This window comes from Trachypithecus francoisi, unplaced genomic scaffold (genome assembly GCF_009764315.1).
Source record: "Trachypithecus francoisi isolate TF-2019V2 unplaced genomic scaffold, Tfra_2.0 Lachesis_group12, whole genome shotgun sequence".
Classification (NCBI taxonomy): Eukaryota; Metazoa; Chordata; class Mammalia; order Primates; family Cercopithecidae; genus Trachypithecus; species Trachypithecus francoisi.
This window is the reverse complement of record NW_022681457.1, coordinates 93,776,989-93,791,520: the sequence shown is the minus strand read 5'-3', so window position 1 is coordinate 93,791,520 and position 14,532 is coordinate 93,776,989. Positions and strand designations below refer to the sequence as shown.

Genomic DNA, 14,532 nt, shown 5'->3' with positions numbered 1-14,532 from the left:
CACTTGAGCTCAGGGGTTCAAAGCTGCAGTGAGCTGTGGGGCGGGCACCTGTTCTACTCCAAGAATAAATAAAATAAAGGATATGAAAAGAAAATAAAAATAAAAGACTTGACTGATATTTTGAGCTCTCCTATTATTCTAAAAGTTGCTCTCCTGAAGTCTGAGATTCCTATGGGGAATACTACCAAAAATTTACAGTGAATGCTAAGAACAAAATATGCACTACCAATGCACTCCAGTCTGGGGACAAAGTGAGACCCTGTCTTTATTTCATTAATAGACAGCAGTATCAGGTTCAAGATACTTAAAATGGTATCTTAAAAACATGAAGACCCTAGAGACAATAGGAAAGGTATAAATGGGCTGTTAAGTTTTATGAAAATTTTACACTTCTGAAAAATATTAAGATAAACTATTCACAGCTATGTGATTTTTTTTTTTTTTTTTTTGCGCGATCCTCCCACCTTAGCCTCCCAAGCAGCTATGACTACAGGTGCACACACCATGCCTGGCTGATTTTTATATTTTTTGTAGAGATGGGGTCTTGCTATGTTTCACAAGCTAAATTCAAACTCCTAGGTTCAAGTGATGGGCCTCCTTTCTCAGTCTCCCAAAGCTCTGGGATTACAAGTGTGAGCCATAACACCTAGCCCAGTCTTTTAAAAAGTAGTGAACTCGCTAGGCGCAGTAGCTCACGCCTGTAATCCCAGCACTTCGGGAGACCGAGGCAGGTGGATCATCTGAGGTCAGGAGTTCAAGACCAGCCTGGCCAACATGGTGAAACTCCATCTCTACTAAAAATACAAACATTAGCCAGACGTGGTGGCGCACACCTGTAATCCCAGCTACTCGGGAGGCTGAGGCAGGACAATCGCTTGAACCCAGGAGGTGGAGGTTGCAGTGAGCCAAGATCGCACCACCGCCAGGGCAACAGAGCAAGACTCTGTCTCAAAGAAAAAAAAAGTACTGAACCAGGGTGCACAGAACCTACATTCTATGTCAACTGCTAACACTTACTGGTCACAGGACTTTGGACAGGTTATTCAATCTCTCAGACTTTGTTTACTATGAATAACAATGAAATAATGTATGTGTAAAAGTTTTATAAAGATAAGCCATTTTACATAAATGTAATATAATAGTAGTAATAGACGCACTGGGATGGTATTTCTTATGTAACACTATACACGACATCAAGAATAAAAATCTTAAATGTCCCAATTAAGTGGTTTAAATCTCAAATACAAGGATATAGCCAATATGGCCCTCCCAGGGGCATTGTCATTTTCACAAAGCAGTGGTTCTATGATTAAGGTTAAGCAACGCAATCTTTTTCAAATTCACAGGTGGCTGAGCCCACCCTCTGCACCAGAGATTGATCTGATTGGTATGTAGAGGTTCCTGCAAATGTTGTGAAAAGCTTCTGCTCAAATAGCTCTGATAAGTATCCACAACTAAGAACCAAGGTAATTAAATCCAACATAAGCATCAGAAAGGCATGGTTTGTGATTTGCTTTTCTATTACATATTATCTAGTACATACAGTACTGGAAAAGTCTATTAGCTAAATGAATAAATGAAAAAGGCTTAACAGCATCTTTTAATTATGGGCTTTCTTTAGCTGAATGTTAACCCAAAGCGATAGTGCTCAAATACAAACTTCAGTAAAATGCTCAAATTTCAAGTGGCCTGGCCCAATCAAAATCTCAAGAGTGGAACCAAGATGGGTGCTGAGAGATCCCATACCTAGAGAAAGGGAGAGAAATTGCTAAATATCAAAGAACTGGGAGAAAAGCAGACGGAGGAAGGACTATATATTGTTGAGGTCAGAATCCATGCACTTATGGCTCAGCTTCCTCAAAAGACTCACATAAAGGGGGGAATACTTCCTAATATATCTATTTTGAATGAAATCAGAAGATTTCAAATCTATTTACTACTCTTACTGCAGTGATCTTAAAAGAAAGCTTCATACAGAGAAGTCATATTTAATGGGATTAGTAATTTTCCTCCCTTCTTTCTACAAAGAAGTATTTTATACCTGCTTGACACACTGAATCCGAAAACTATAACAGTGTTAACTAAAACATTGGTTTCTCCTGCACACACTTACCCATTTTCACAAAATGCCAAATAACTGAAATGTCTAATTCCTTTAAAGTACAACAATGCCAAGCTCTACTGGTAATTCAAATTTTCAAATATAAATTAGCTGGCTGTGGTGGTGCATGCACTCCTGTAGTGCCAGCTACTTGGGAGGCTGAGGCACAAGAATCACCTGAACCCAGGAAGTGGAAGTTGCAGTGAGCTAAGATCACACCATTGCCTTCCAGCCCAGGCGACAGAAAGAGACTGTCTCAAAAAAATTAAAAAAAAAAAAAAAAAAAAAACTCAAATATTAAAAATTGTAAGTTTGAAACTGCTAGCCACATGAAATACTTCTTAACATATTAAATCTGATCCTTTTTTGAGGATTTCTACTCACAAACAATGCCAGTATGGCACAGTGGAAAGCAATATAGTTAAAAATTGAAATTAGAACAAAGTTTGAATTCAGTCCCCCACTTCCCCTCTAAAGACTCATTTTTCTCATCTATAAATTAATAGAGACAATAGTATCTACCTCAAAGTGTTGTTCCAAGGACTAAATAAGGAAATTCATGAAAGTACAGTTGTCTTTTTTAAAAAATACTTTATCCAATTTTCACATTTTTTCCCCCATTGCCTTTTTCACAGTGCCCTCACCAGCCCTCCCCACCAAGGCTTAAAAATTGCTAGACATACTATGTTTTTTCCCCTAGGAAACTTTTAAGGCTCTAATCATTAGATTCTTTGTCCAGCCGAGTTTTCTGAGATATGCGTATGACAGCAGTGCTTATCAAACTTTAATGTGCATACAAATCATCTGGGTAGTCTTGTCAAAATGCAGGTTTTGATTCATTCGCTCTGAGGTATGATCCGAGATTCTGAGTTTCTGATAAGCTCCCAGGCGATGCTAATGCTGTTGGCCCACTGACTTTGGGTAGTAAGACTTTTAATGTTTACAAAGCATTTTCACATATGCTACATAGCCATATGAATTACTTTGTCGAGTTTTGATTATCCCCATTTTGCAGATGAATTAAGGTCCACTGGAAACTCAAACCCCTGACTTCTATCTGCATTACATTGTACAGAAGTTTTCAAACAAAACCTATGAAAGTAAAGTAGCACTCATTACCTAAAGTAAATGCAGTGAAACCTCGACAAACAAGTCATCAAGTTTCACGGCCCAAATAGATGTATACCATGAATGTGTACATATTCTCTATATCAAAAAGCAGATACTCTCTACAGAACAAACAGAAAGACCTTCCCAATATATTTTTTCTAAAAATCTTTCTTCTGTGAGGTTAAAGTTGGTCATTACCCTAATCGAAGTTTAGAGTGGTCTTCTCATTTCCCCGGGCACCATAAACCAGCAAGGTAGAAATCATGATCCACTTTTTGGCTGGCTAGGCTTCCACCTATTTGAAAAAGATCAGCTGGTATTCCAGACAGCAGGGTCCTTAGATGGCAATCTTACCCACGGGCCTCAAAAAAGCAATACTTACATCTCATTTTGTAACCACCCTGAACCATGGGGGGCTGTGGGGCGGGTACCTGTTCTACTCCACGAATAAATAAAATAAAGGATATGAAAAGAAAAGTAAAAGATCTGACTGATATTTTGAGCTCTATTATTCTGAAAGCTGCTCTCCTGAAGTTTGAGATTCCTATGTAGAATACTACCAAAAATTTACAGTGAATGCTCAGAACAAAATATGGTTGCCAGATTCTTCTTGTTAGCCAGAATGTATTCTTATCACAGAAGCCAAAACCACTAAACTGTGACCATTTGTACAATCAAAATGAATTCAAGCTAGACAAAGAGCTAAACAGCTTCAATCTAGCTGTAACTAGGAAAGTTCACTGAAAATGGTAAACCACTATAGAGAGATTTATTTTAGTTCTGAACCACCTTTACCAGAAAAGTTAGAGTATAGATTATCTGTTGTCAGTGTGTATGAATAACTTCTTAGTTACCTGCTTTGAGGTCTACAATCACTATACCGTCAGAGATGATGTTTTCAGCTCTCAAGATTAAAGTGAGGCTTACTGGAGTTAATGTTGATACAGCTACCCCAAAAGTAAAAATACCTGTATGCCCTGACCCCATATACTACCAAGTACCACTCCTCCTTTAGAACAATTATCTACAAGAAGCCAATATCCTATCTTTCTGGTTCTCTGAATTCAACACTTTAAATGACAGACTAGACTTAAAAAGAAAAGGCTCACTTTCCTCAAGAAGAGGCACACATACTATGACAACCATGAAGTGACTCAGGCTTCCACAAAAAGAGCTTTGGTCAGGTGTCATCCTGACCAACAGGCAGAGCAAAGCCAGGTTAGGTATAAAATCAAGAGGATACAACCACAAAGCTGATAATCAGTTCACTGGCCGGGCGCCGTGGCTCATGCCTGTAATCCCAGCACTCTGGGAGGCTGAGATGGGAAGACCACCTGAGGTCAGGAGTTTGAGACCAGCCTGGCCAACATGGTGAAACCCCGTCTCTACTAAAAATACAAAAATTAGCTGGGCATGGTGGCAGGCACCTGTAATCCCAGCTACTCAGGAGGCTAACGCAGGAGAATCGCTTGAACCCTGGAAGTGGAGGTTGCAATGAGCCAAGATCATGCCACTGCACTCCAGCCTGGGCGACGAGAGTGAAACTCCATGTCAATAATAATAGCAATAATAAAGATAACCGGTTCACTGAGCCACAGGTCTCCAGACACCAGAAGACTGTATATGCCAACAAGTGGCTTGATGTCACTAGATCAGTCTGCTTCTATCACTCTATAGATGCAATCTAAGTTAAACTATGGGATAATATTCCATTACCCACGATCTTCCTTCTAAAAGAAGCTGGAACACAAATTTGGAGAATTTTCATTTATTTTTATGCATACCTCAAAATTTTCATTTATCTTTATGCATACCTCAGAAGCTCAGTAAATTATCTGGATGCTTAGAGTCCAATCTTCTGACCCCATCTATCTAGCCTGAAGTCTTAACCTCCTCTAGTCACAATTCTTTTGTAATAGAGGTAAATCACCAGTCTCCCAGGACAAATGATATAGTTTTTGTCATCAAAATAACTGTATGAGATGATTGTTTAAAAAGAGAAAAATAAGTGGCAAAATGATTCAATCCCACCATGTATCTTTCTCCTAATTCCAACTATTTTTCTGCCTCCTACAAGCTTCACAGTAATGCAGGTACATGCCTCCTGGTTAGTGCCCAAGAATTAGAAACTGATCACACACATGACAGAGAATTCACAGCTAGAGTCACAGGTTCCAGTTCACCACACTAGCAACCTACTGACGCACAACACTAATTTCTGCTGAGGAATCTGTGCTCATAAGATGAGGAAAGAGCGAGGACAGAAAAAGAGGTGAGCTGGGGATTGGGTGAAAAAAGAGAAATAACTCACATCCAAAGGGTAGATCTTGTTCTTCCCAAGCAGCCCCTTGGGAAGGTTCATATAAAAGGAGCCATCTCCTATCTGATTCACAAGCTACTAAACCCGACCTAGGTCTCTGCAGGGTCAAAACCCCGAAAAGCAATCAGGTCAGCTTTAGAATAGCTAGTACTTAAGAACTGTACTTGACACTTGAGGAAGCTGCACCAAAAATGAACTACTGTTTCTGTAACAAAATTTAACGTGGATTAGGGAAAACAGGACCAAGCCTCTGATACCCAGCAAAAGATGTATAACACTAAGAAATACTGAGCAACAAATGCTATTAAAGAAAGTTATAATATTATTAATATAATTTGTGAGAAAGAATTATATTAAAATCTCTTAAATGACCGCTATCAGGTGATATCAGCCCGAAATGACTTCAGAGAAATGGCTTTGAAAAAGTACAAAACAAGTTTAGACAGGAGAAAGGGAGGGAAGACAGATTCAAGTGCCTCTCATGGCCTTCCTATCTGTAACTTGGAATATGACAACAGTCACAGAATTCAAAATGAGGAAGACTCAAATGGAAATACATCTTAAGACTTCTCAATATAGAAAGTTAATGATAAAGAAATTGTTTTGAGAAAGGCTATCACAGATGCTCACGGAAAAATGCTTAAGACTTAAAAAGAAAGAGGCTATAGACACAGAGACTTATTTGACTACAATTTAGCATCGGAAAATTCATAAGAAAGAATTAACAGAATCCCTAACTTCTTGACAGGCCAGGTGTGAGAAACAAAGCCATTCAAGGAGGGCCAAAGAGGATTCTATAATTAAATAGTAGCTAACAAAACAAGAATAGCCCTATAATCTGATCTATATTAAGGTTTCTCGGGTATTGGCAAATCACTGCTCTCAAATCTGAAATTCCCTGTTAACATCCCATCATCAGCTTTATGTTTTAAATTCCTTCACCACCCTCCTTTTGTTTTTATTTTAAAGTAAAAATGGTGTTTTCTGATAGACCAATGAACTGTGATCGAGATTTCAGTTCTCATCTCACATGACTATCAATGTGTCCCCCCCAAAACATTATTAATTTAGTTTTTAAAAGTTTAGTTTACATCTCCTACTATGTTTGCTGAGTTCTATTTACAACAAATGTTGTTTGAAAATACCCTGTAATTAATGCTGTGAATATCTAAGGACACTAAACAGGCATGTTTTGCTTTAGGGGAAAAAAGAAAGAGAGAGAGAGAGAGATAGGAACAAGTTCCTCAAGCCAACTTACAAATCCTCCTTTTCTTAGACAGGAATCGCCCGGGGATGAGCTCAACACATACTCCACCATGCTAACGCCTAGTCCCCCACTCTCCGATCGTGGGGACAGTACAGAATTGACCTCACTGTTCACATGGAAACTCTGACCAGGTCTTCTCTGCACCATGATTGGCTGGGAAACTGAATGATCTACAAAAAAGATACACAAGCATGATACAGTGCAGCCAGAGGCTCAAACAAATTATGAGTGACGTCTCATGGATAAACCAATGGAATCAGGAAACTTGCCAAAGTCAGTTGAGCCAAAACCTCCTATCATGTCTTTCACTGTATGATTATTCAACATAAGCTAAGGAAATGGAACACACTCCTCATTTATCCGGGATAGCAGAGGAATACAACAGTTTATCTCGCTTATCTGGTTTATCTAGCTGAGTGGATAAAATGTTTATCCCTTTATAAGTAAAAGGAATTTTTAAATATATTTTATTAGTATTACTAAAACAAAATATGATTTTATTGCCCTTTTTAAAAACAATGTAATTTGTTCTTTTCTGATAATTCACTGCCATCATGAGGTTCCATGCTTACGTTGTGCTGTAATACACGACACTAGTTTGGGTTTTCTGTCTCCTTCCTCCCTATCATCTGTCACTTTTTCTGCTGTCAGTGTGTCTGCCTCTATAAGTTCTCCCCATCCCTCTTCAGGGGTAGTATGCCAGAAGAATGTCCGTGCCCAGTGACTTGATTTGGTCCCAATCACGTTTAAAGATAGATCATTCCATACACGGTACACAAGGGCAAGGGGAGAAAGAGAAACATGAATTTCAAATGGCAGGTGTGGATTTTCTAATTCCAAGTATGCTGACAGCAGTACAGAACAAAACGTTACAGCTGAAATTATGGTCGTTTCAAATAAGACCATTCCCCTGTGGCTAGCACTTCAAAAAATACTGAAGATTTGATTTTATGTTAATTACGTTTTAATAAATTACATCATATAAGCTCCTTAATGGCAATTATACTACAGGAGAGGACACTGCTTGACATGCTTATGTCACTGATGTAAAATTCATATCTTGCCAATTGCTGAGGAAAGGAGCTCTAAGACAGGCATAAATCACAGTACAGATGCTAGATCTAGATTACCTGATGTTCCCCAGGCACTGTCTCGCCATTGATCACCCAGGAATATTCCTTTTGGTCCATCTTTGCTGGATTCATCTGTTTCCCAAAACTTTTTACCTGGCAAGAGCTGCTGCAAATTAAAAATAATAGATGCTTTTAAAGAATTCATAAAGGATGAAAGTACAGCAGTCAACACTTTCTTTTAGACAAGGGTACTGAAGATGCTCACGTGCCCTGAAGGTCTTTAATTAAAGTGTTCCAACTACACAACTGTGGTCAGAGCACTACTATGTATTTGGTAAAAGTCACAGAGAGGCCTAAGGCAAGGTGGGGGCAGGGGTGGGGACACTGATCAAACCATCCAATAGAGGCTCAACTTAAATAACTAGAATTATTCACTTAACCCATGCCAAGATTTTTAAGGAGGTGGGGAAGGAACTAATAGTGACCCTATTAGCTAACTACGAAGTAGACTCTTATTGAAAAAGAAAGTATCTACAACTATGAAAACACTTCTCTATGTGTACTAACTACCAGACAAAGTTACTCAAGCTGGAGCATGAACCCAGCTATGAAGCTCAGCTATGAACCTGAGCTATGGAATGCCAGAGGCAAAATTCACTTCCTTTATACACAGAGACTCCATTAACCAAAATACTTCCCAACCACAACACTAACCTATTCCAAGATTTTGGAAGGACAGAAAAGCTATTCCTTCATTACTGGAAGGGAAATGAAATCTCCTAACCTCCATTAATTTTTTAACAATACTTGGTAATGCCATTAAAGTGACTTCACAAATCACTCCATGCTTCAGAGAAACACAGGGATGGCTGGCCATAAGCCAACATGAGTTTATACTAGCTACAACAAAAAAATGCAAAGTACCCTTCAAGCAAAACACAGTACAGTTTTAGATCAAAGCACCAGTGACCAGGCTTACAAAGTAAAATTCCACAGAACTCTATCATTCTTGGTTCTGGTCATCAGCTTTACTGGCTAAAATGCCCCCTCTTATTTCCTCTAATTATGTTTTCAACTGCTATTACACAGGAAACTAAGACGTTTCAGATAGTATTTAACCACCATTTTTGAGCACAAAAATACCTGGAGAGTTGAATTTCTCAGAGGAACACAATAAAAAACCAGAAAGCACAAAACATTTCCTCTCCTTGACAATAAAGGTTTAACTTTCCCATTTAACCCATAACCCAATGATAATGGAAAAATAATTAAACTCTGCTCTCACTAAAATAAATCTCTGCTTCCCAAATCTAATTTCTGGGTTTCTCAGCATAATTTTCATCTACCTTTAAGTGGCTCTATAATCTATCTCATGGACATGGGTTATTGCCTGGACCAAAGCAGTCTGCCACACACTTTGCTCTTAAGGACCTAATTTGTTGTTTACTAATTAAACAAGGTTAGGACAAAACACACATTTGTCTGGTATTTAATTGCGCAGATACTTAAGTTTCCTTGAAAATGAACAGTTATAAGTAGCAGTCTTCCTGGTATACCACTTATTGCCCTAAGGGCATTTGGGGGAGGGTGGGGATCAGGGTAAAATGGGAAAGAGCCCTGATCAACGCTAAGCATTAGGGTCGGGAAGCACTGAACTAGACAACTTTGAAGTGCCCTAGAAATTTCACTAAACTGCCCAGAACCTCATTCTCTTTTCATTGATGAAGAAAATATAATTCAAGTTGCTGTGATGATTAGAAATACTATTGATGAGTGCCTAGCACAACAGGTTCTCAATAAACGTATTCAAAAACATCACACCTAGGTAAAATAACTGTCAAATCAGGTCACAGAGGGGATACTGAAAATTAGTGTAAACTATGCAAAGGACAATTCAAGAATTATTTTTAAACTTATTTTTCTCCTTTTAGTCTCAAAAATGTCCTGTCTGCTGCAAGGCCGGGCGCAGTGGCTCACGCCTATAATCCCAGCACTTTGGAAGGCTGAGGCAGGAGGATCATGAGGTCAGGAGATCAAGATCATCCTGGCTAACACGGTGAAACCCTGTCTTTACTAAAAATACAAAAAAAAAAAAAACTGGCCGGGCATAGTGGCGGGTGCCTGTAGTCCCAGCTCCTTGGGAGGCTGAGGCAGGAGAATCCCTTGAACCAGGAGGGGGAGGTTGCAGTGAGCTGAGTTCGAGCCACTGAACTCCGGCCTGGGCGACAGAGCAAGACTCCATCTCCAAAAAAAAAAAAAAGAAAGAAAGAAAAATGTCCTGTCCAAAGATTACAAATAAAATTTCTTTCCCCATTGGTTATATCCTTTATCCAACTAAAATTCTGATTTTTTTTTCTCCTGCATTTTGTGCAAAGCAAGAGCAACTACTCTTTTGTATTCCAGAAGAAAGAATGTCAGCCTAAGGAGGGCCTCACTTGTTTTATGCTCCACATAACAGTGCAAAGAGCGCTAAGGTGATCAAAACCATTCTTGTCCTTTAAATTTTTAAGAGTTCATTCTTCCCAGAAACTTATAAATCTTTATTTAAAACTCAAGGAACAGGGGGCCCAACGTGGTGGCTCATGCCTGTAATCCCGGCACTTTGGGAGGCTGAGGCAGGTGGATCACCTGAGGTCAGGAGTTCGAGACTAGAATGGCCAACATGGCGAGATCCCCGTCTCTACTAAAAAACACAAAAATTAGCTGTGTATGGTGGTGCACACTTGTAGTTCCAGCTACTCAGGAGGCTGAGGCACAAGAATTGCTTGAACCAGGGAAGCGGAGGTTGCAGTGAGCCAAGATCTCGCCAGTGCACTCCAGCCTGGGCGACAGACAAGACTCTCTCAAAAAACAAACAAACAAACAAAAAAAAAACTCAAGGAACAGTTTCCAAAAGTACCAGCCTCCAGCCTACATATGTAAATACAGTCTTTTCCATAATTTGTAAAATTGCTTACAGAAAGCAGCAGCCTTTCAGCTCAAAAATCAGTTCTGGGATCCTGTCACCTTTCATGATAGTACACCAGGTTGTCATAATGTGCAAAGCCGGCAGAAGCAGGTGAACACATAAGCAAGGCTATTTTCAGGGTAAATTCTCTCAAAAGGAAACAACCATACAGCAAACATGAAGCAAAGTGCTATTAGGTTGGTGCAAAAGTAATTGCGGTTTTTGCCACTACAGCAAAAAAAAGAAGAAAGCAAAAGACTGAACCAAGGTGCTTGGGCAAAGACAGAAGCAAAATTAGCAAAGCTCTTAAAAGTCTCTGGATCTTAGTCTTTCTCCCTTTCCTCCAAAACATATGGATTCTACACTCAACTGCTGTGGTTAGCAGCATCTGAAATGACTCTTAATGATCTTCACTTACAAGTACTCATGCCCTGATGTAATCCCCTTCCCCTGACTGTGGGATAGACCTATGACATGCCTCTAGGAAATAACATAAGGCAAGTCATGGGATGTTACTTTCAAGATGTTACAAAAGCTGTGATTTCCATCTTACTTGTCCTCTTCTATCTATTGTCCTGATTGCTTACTCTGATGATAACTGCTGCTATGTTGTGAGCTGCCCTACAGAGAGGCCACATGAAGCCGAGAGAGACATCTCTGGACAACAGCTACATATACAAAGCTGTTGCTCTGCAGCTTCCCACTGAACTCTGCCTCTGCCCTGGGTCATTTACACACAATTAAGAACTGAGATCCTCAGTCCAACAACCAGCGAAGAATGGATTCTGACATCAACCACATGAGCAAGTTTGGAAACAGAACTTTTCCAAGCAAGCTTTGAGATGAAGGCAGCCACAGTTGAAATCATGACTGCAGTTTGTGAAGGACCCTGAAGCACATGACTCAGGAAAGCCATGTCTACGTTCCTAACCTACAGCAACTGTGAGGCTTAAATAACTGTCTTGTTTTAGGCAGGGCATGGTGGCTTATACCTGTAATCCCAGTGTTTTGCAAGGCTGAGGCCAGGAGTCTAAGATCAGACTAAGCAACCAACATAGCGAGACTCTAGCTTTACAAAAAACTTTTTAAAAATGAGTCTGGAGTGGTGGCGCACCTCTGCAGTCTCAGCTATTCAGGAGACTGAGGTGGGAGGACTCCTTGAGCCCAGAAGTTTGAAGCTGCATTGAGCTACGATTATACTAGTGCACTCCTACCTGGGCAACAGAGTGAGACCCTATCTCTTAAAACACACACCACATACACACACACACATACACACTGTGTTGTTTTAAGCCATTAAATTTTAGGGTGATCTGTTAAGCAGCAACAACACAGTTGTGAATATGTGGAAGTGTTTTTGTATATTGGAAACACTTTTTTAGGAGTTTGTTTTCAAGAAACACTTCTTGTTCCACTTCTAATATTTAAAAGTAAGTGATGAAAGTAAAATCCTTTTGAATTCGAAAAAAAGTAATTACCTCTGTTCCACTGCATCTTTTCCCCAAATTTGTCTTATAGCCCTTCTGTATTTAAAAAAAAAAAAAAAAAAACTGGCTTTTTTAACTCTGCAAAATCAAATCAATTTAGACATGTTGAGCTTACTGAAAATTAGTAGCAATCACTTATATTCAACAGTCAGCTAAAAGATACCTAACTGTTCAAATCTGATCATATTAAAAGGAGTTAGAAACTACTGAATTATAAAAGCAAATAATAATGTGTTATCCAAGTACAATTTCAAATTCAACAGTAACCTCTCTGCAGGTAACATCATCCACAGCATTGGCTAAAATATCCTGGTTTGCCAACCCACTGGCATAAATACCAGCAGTTGCCAAATCTTCACTTAACACACAATAACCAAAAATGTAAATGCATCCAACCTATGAAAAGATAGTCCCTATCCACCCCATCAAGAATTTGGAAATAAAGACTGGTTTTTTTGACAAGGCAAAAAGTAACAGATCACAAAAGAGATGTACAGAGTCTGTTTTAAAGAATAATTTGGTAGTAAGAGGATTAAACAATTTGACAATTCCAAAAGAAGATAACAGGAGTTAGGAATTGGTCCAATAAAAGCAAAGGAGACCCAAGGAGTCAGATGTAGCCAGTATTATCCAGGTGACACATTTAAGAGCAGGGCATATGACACACAAAGAAATGACACACAAAGAAGCCTATTCTTATTAAAGCAATCAATACATCTGGTTAGATAGTAGCTTAATTACACTGGACACTAAAAACACTCAAGCAATTTCCTTGGCTCCAACTCTGCTTACCAAGCCATATTCTTAGAGGAACTGGCTTCCTCCTATAGCCAACCATGCCAATCATCAAACACAACTATCCTTGTCCATCTAAGAGTTGCTTTTTCTCCTTAAAAAAAAAATCAGTAGACTGCATTTTGGTTTTCATACATTAGTCTCTTGTTGTTCTGGTTAGTGTGGGGTCAATATCATAACCCAATCATCTGAATTAGTAATAACAGTCCATTTCTTTTTTTTTTTTATTTTTTTTTGAGACGGAGTCTCGCTCTGCCACCCAGGCTGGAGTGCAGTGGCCGGATCTCAGCTCACTGCAAGCTCTGCCTCCCCGGTTTACGCCATTCTCCTGCCTCAGCCTCCCGAGTAGCTGGGACTACAGGCGCCCACCACCTCGCCCGGGTAGTTTTTTGTATTTTTTTAGTAGAGACGGGGTTTCACCGTGTTAGCCAGGTTGGTCTCGATCTCCTGACCTCGTGATCCGCCTGTCTCGGCCTCCCAAAGGGCTGGGATTACAGGCTGAGCCACCGCGCCCGGCCGTAACAGTCCATTTCAAGATCTACAAACTGAGAAACAAGACTTGGGGAGTCCTATCATCCCCAGCAATACAATAAATAGACCTTGTACTCTTCCTTGTAATGTCACATTAAGTGGAATTCCTAACTGCACCACCAATAGTGTCTGCTCTCAAATCACTGGGAGAAACACACACACATACACTATTTATCCCGACCTGAATCCTAAGTTTATAAAAGAAAAAACTTATGAAAAAAAAAAAAATCAGTAAGCTTATTCATGAGCTTCTGGAAAACAAAACAGAAGGCAAGCACTGGTTTACAAGCAATGTTAGCCACTTGAGACACTTTTAAATGTTGTCTGGAAACACCTTTTTACCTTTCCATCTAACAAAAAAGAACAATACGCAAAACCACACTTAACAATCAATCGGGTCATAAAATCCTACACCAAGAACCCTTAAAACACGGATTAAGACAATAAAAAGTGGAGAATATCAAGAAACTCTAGGTTTATTTTAATAACAGTGATAAAGATCCATGAATGCTCTGCAATCACTTTGTTTTAAACTAGTTTTAAATCCCAGCTGTGTGAATTTTATCCTTTATCCTCTTCTGCTTTTTCTCACCTACAAAATGACCTATTGCATACAATGAAAGAGATAACACATGTAATAACATAATATAATGCTGAAATAGTAACCAAAAAGTCAGCTACTATCCTTCTTTAAAAGAGCGAAGTAGCAGCCAATAGACAATACTAATGGTCTGTCAATGAAACGCTCCTATGTCAAACTATCAGACACAGTGATCATGGCATCACCTAGGCCATGGCAGTACAAATCTCATTACACTAACTACCCCAACAAAACAACACTACAAGAACCATGATTATGGCTTTTCAGGAACTGCAAAGAGGCAAGACAATTATTACCTAG

At 39.3% G+C, this 14,532-nt stretch overlaps 1 protein-coding gene across 23 annotated transcripts in view; it reads right to left on the bottom strand.

Annotated features, from left to right (window-relative positions):
- PUM1 (pumilio RNA binding family member 1) overlaps positions 1-14,532 on the bottom strand; it is a 130,976-nt gene that overhangs the window by 69,444 nt on the left and 47,000 nt on the right. For 18 of the 23 annotated variants that reach the window (XM_033227396.1, XM_033227398.1, XM_033227413.1 and 15 more), the window contains exons 3-4: positions 7,929-8,037; positions 6,790-6,968 (exon numbers count right to left, since the gene is read on the bottom strand). The exons of 3 other annotated variants lie outside the window; for them this stretch is intronic. In XM_033227396.1, the coding sequence (XP_033083287.1) occupies positions 6,790-6,968; positions 7,929-8,037 (288 nt within the window). The remainder of the gene's footprint in view (positions 1-6,789; positions 6,969-7,928; positions 8,038-14,532) is intronic. 2 more of the 23 variants (XM_033227397.1, XM_033227409.1) reach the window with 1 other exon arrangement.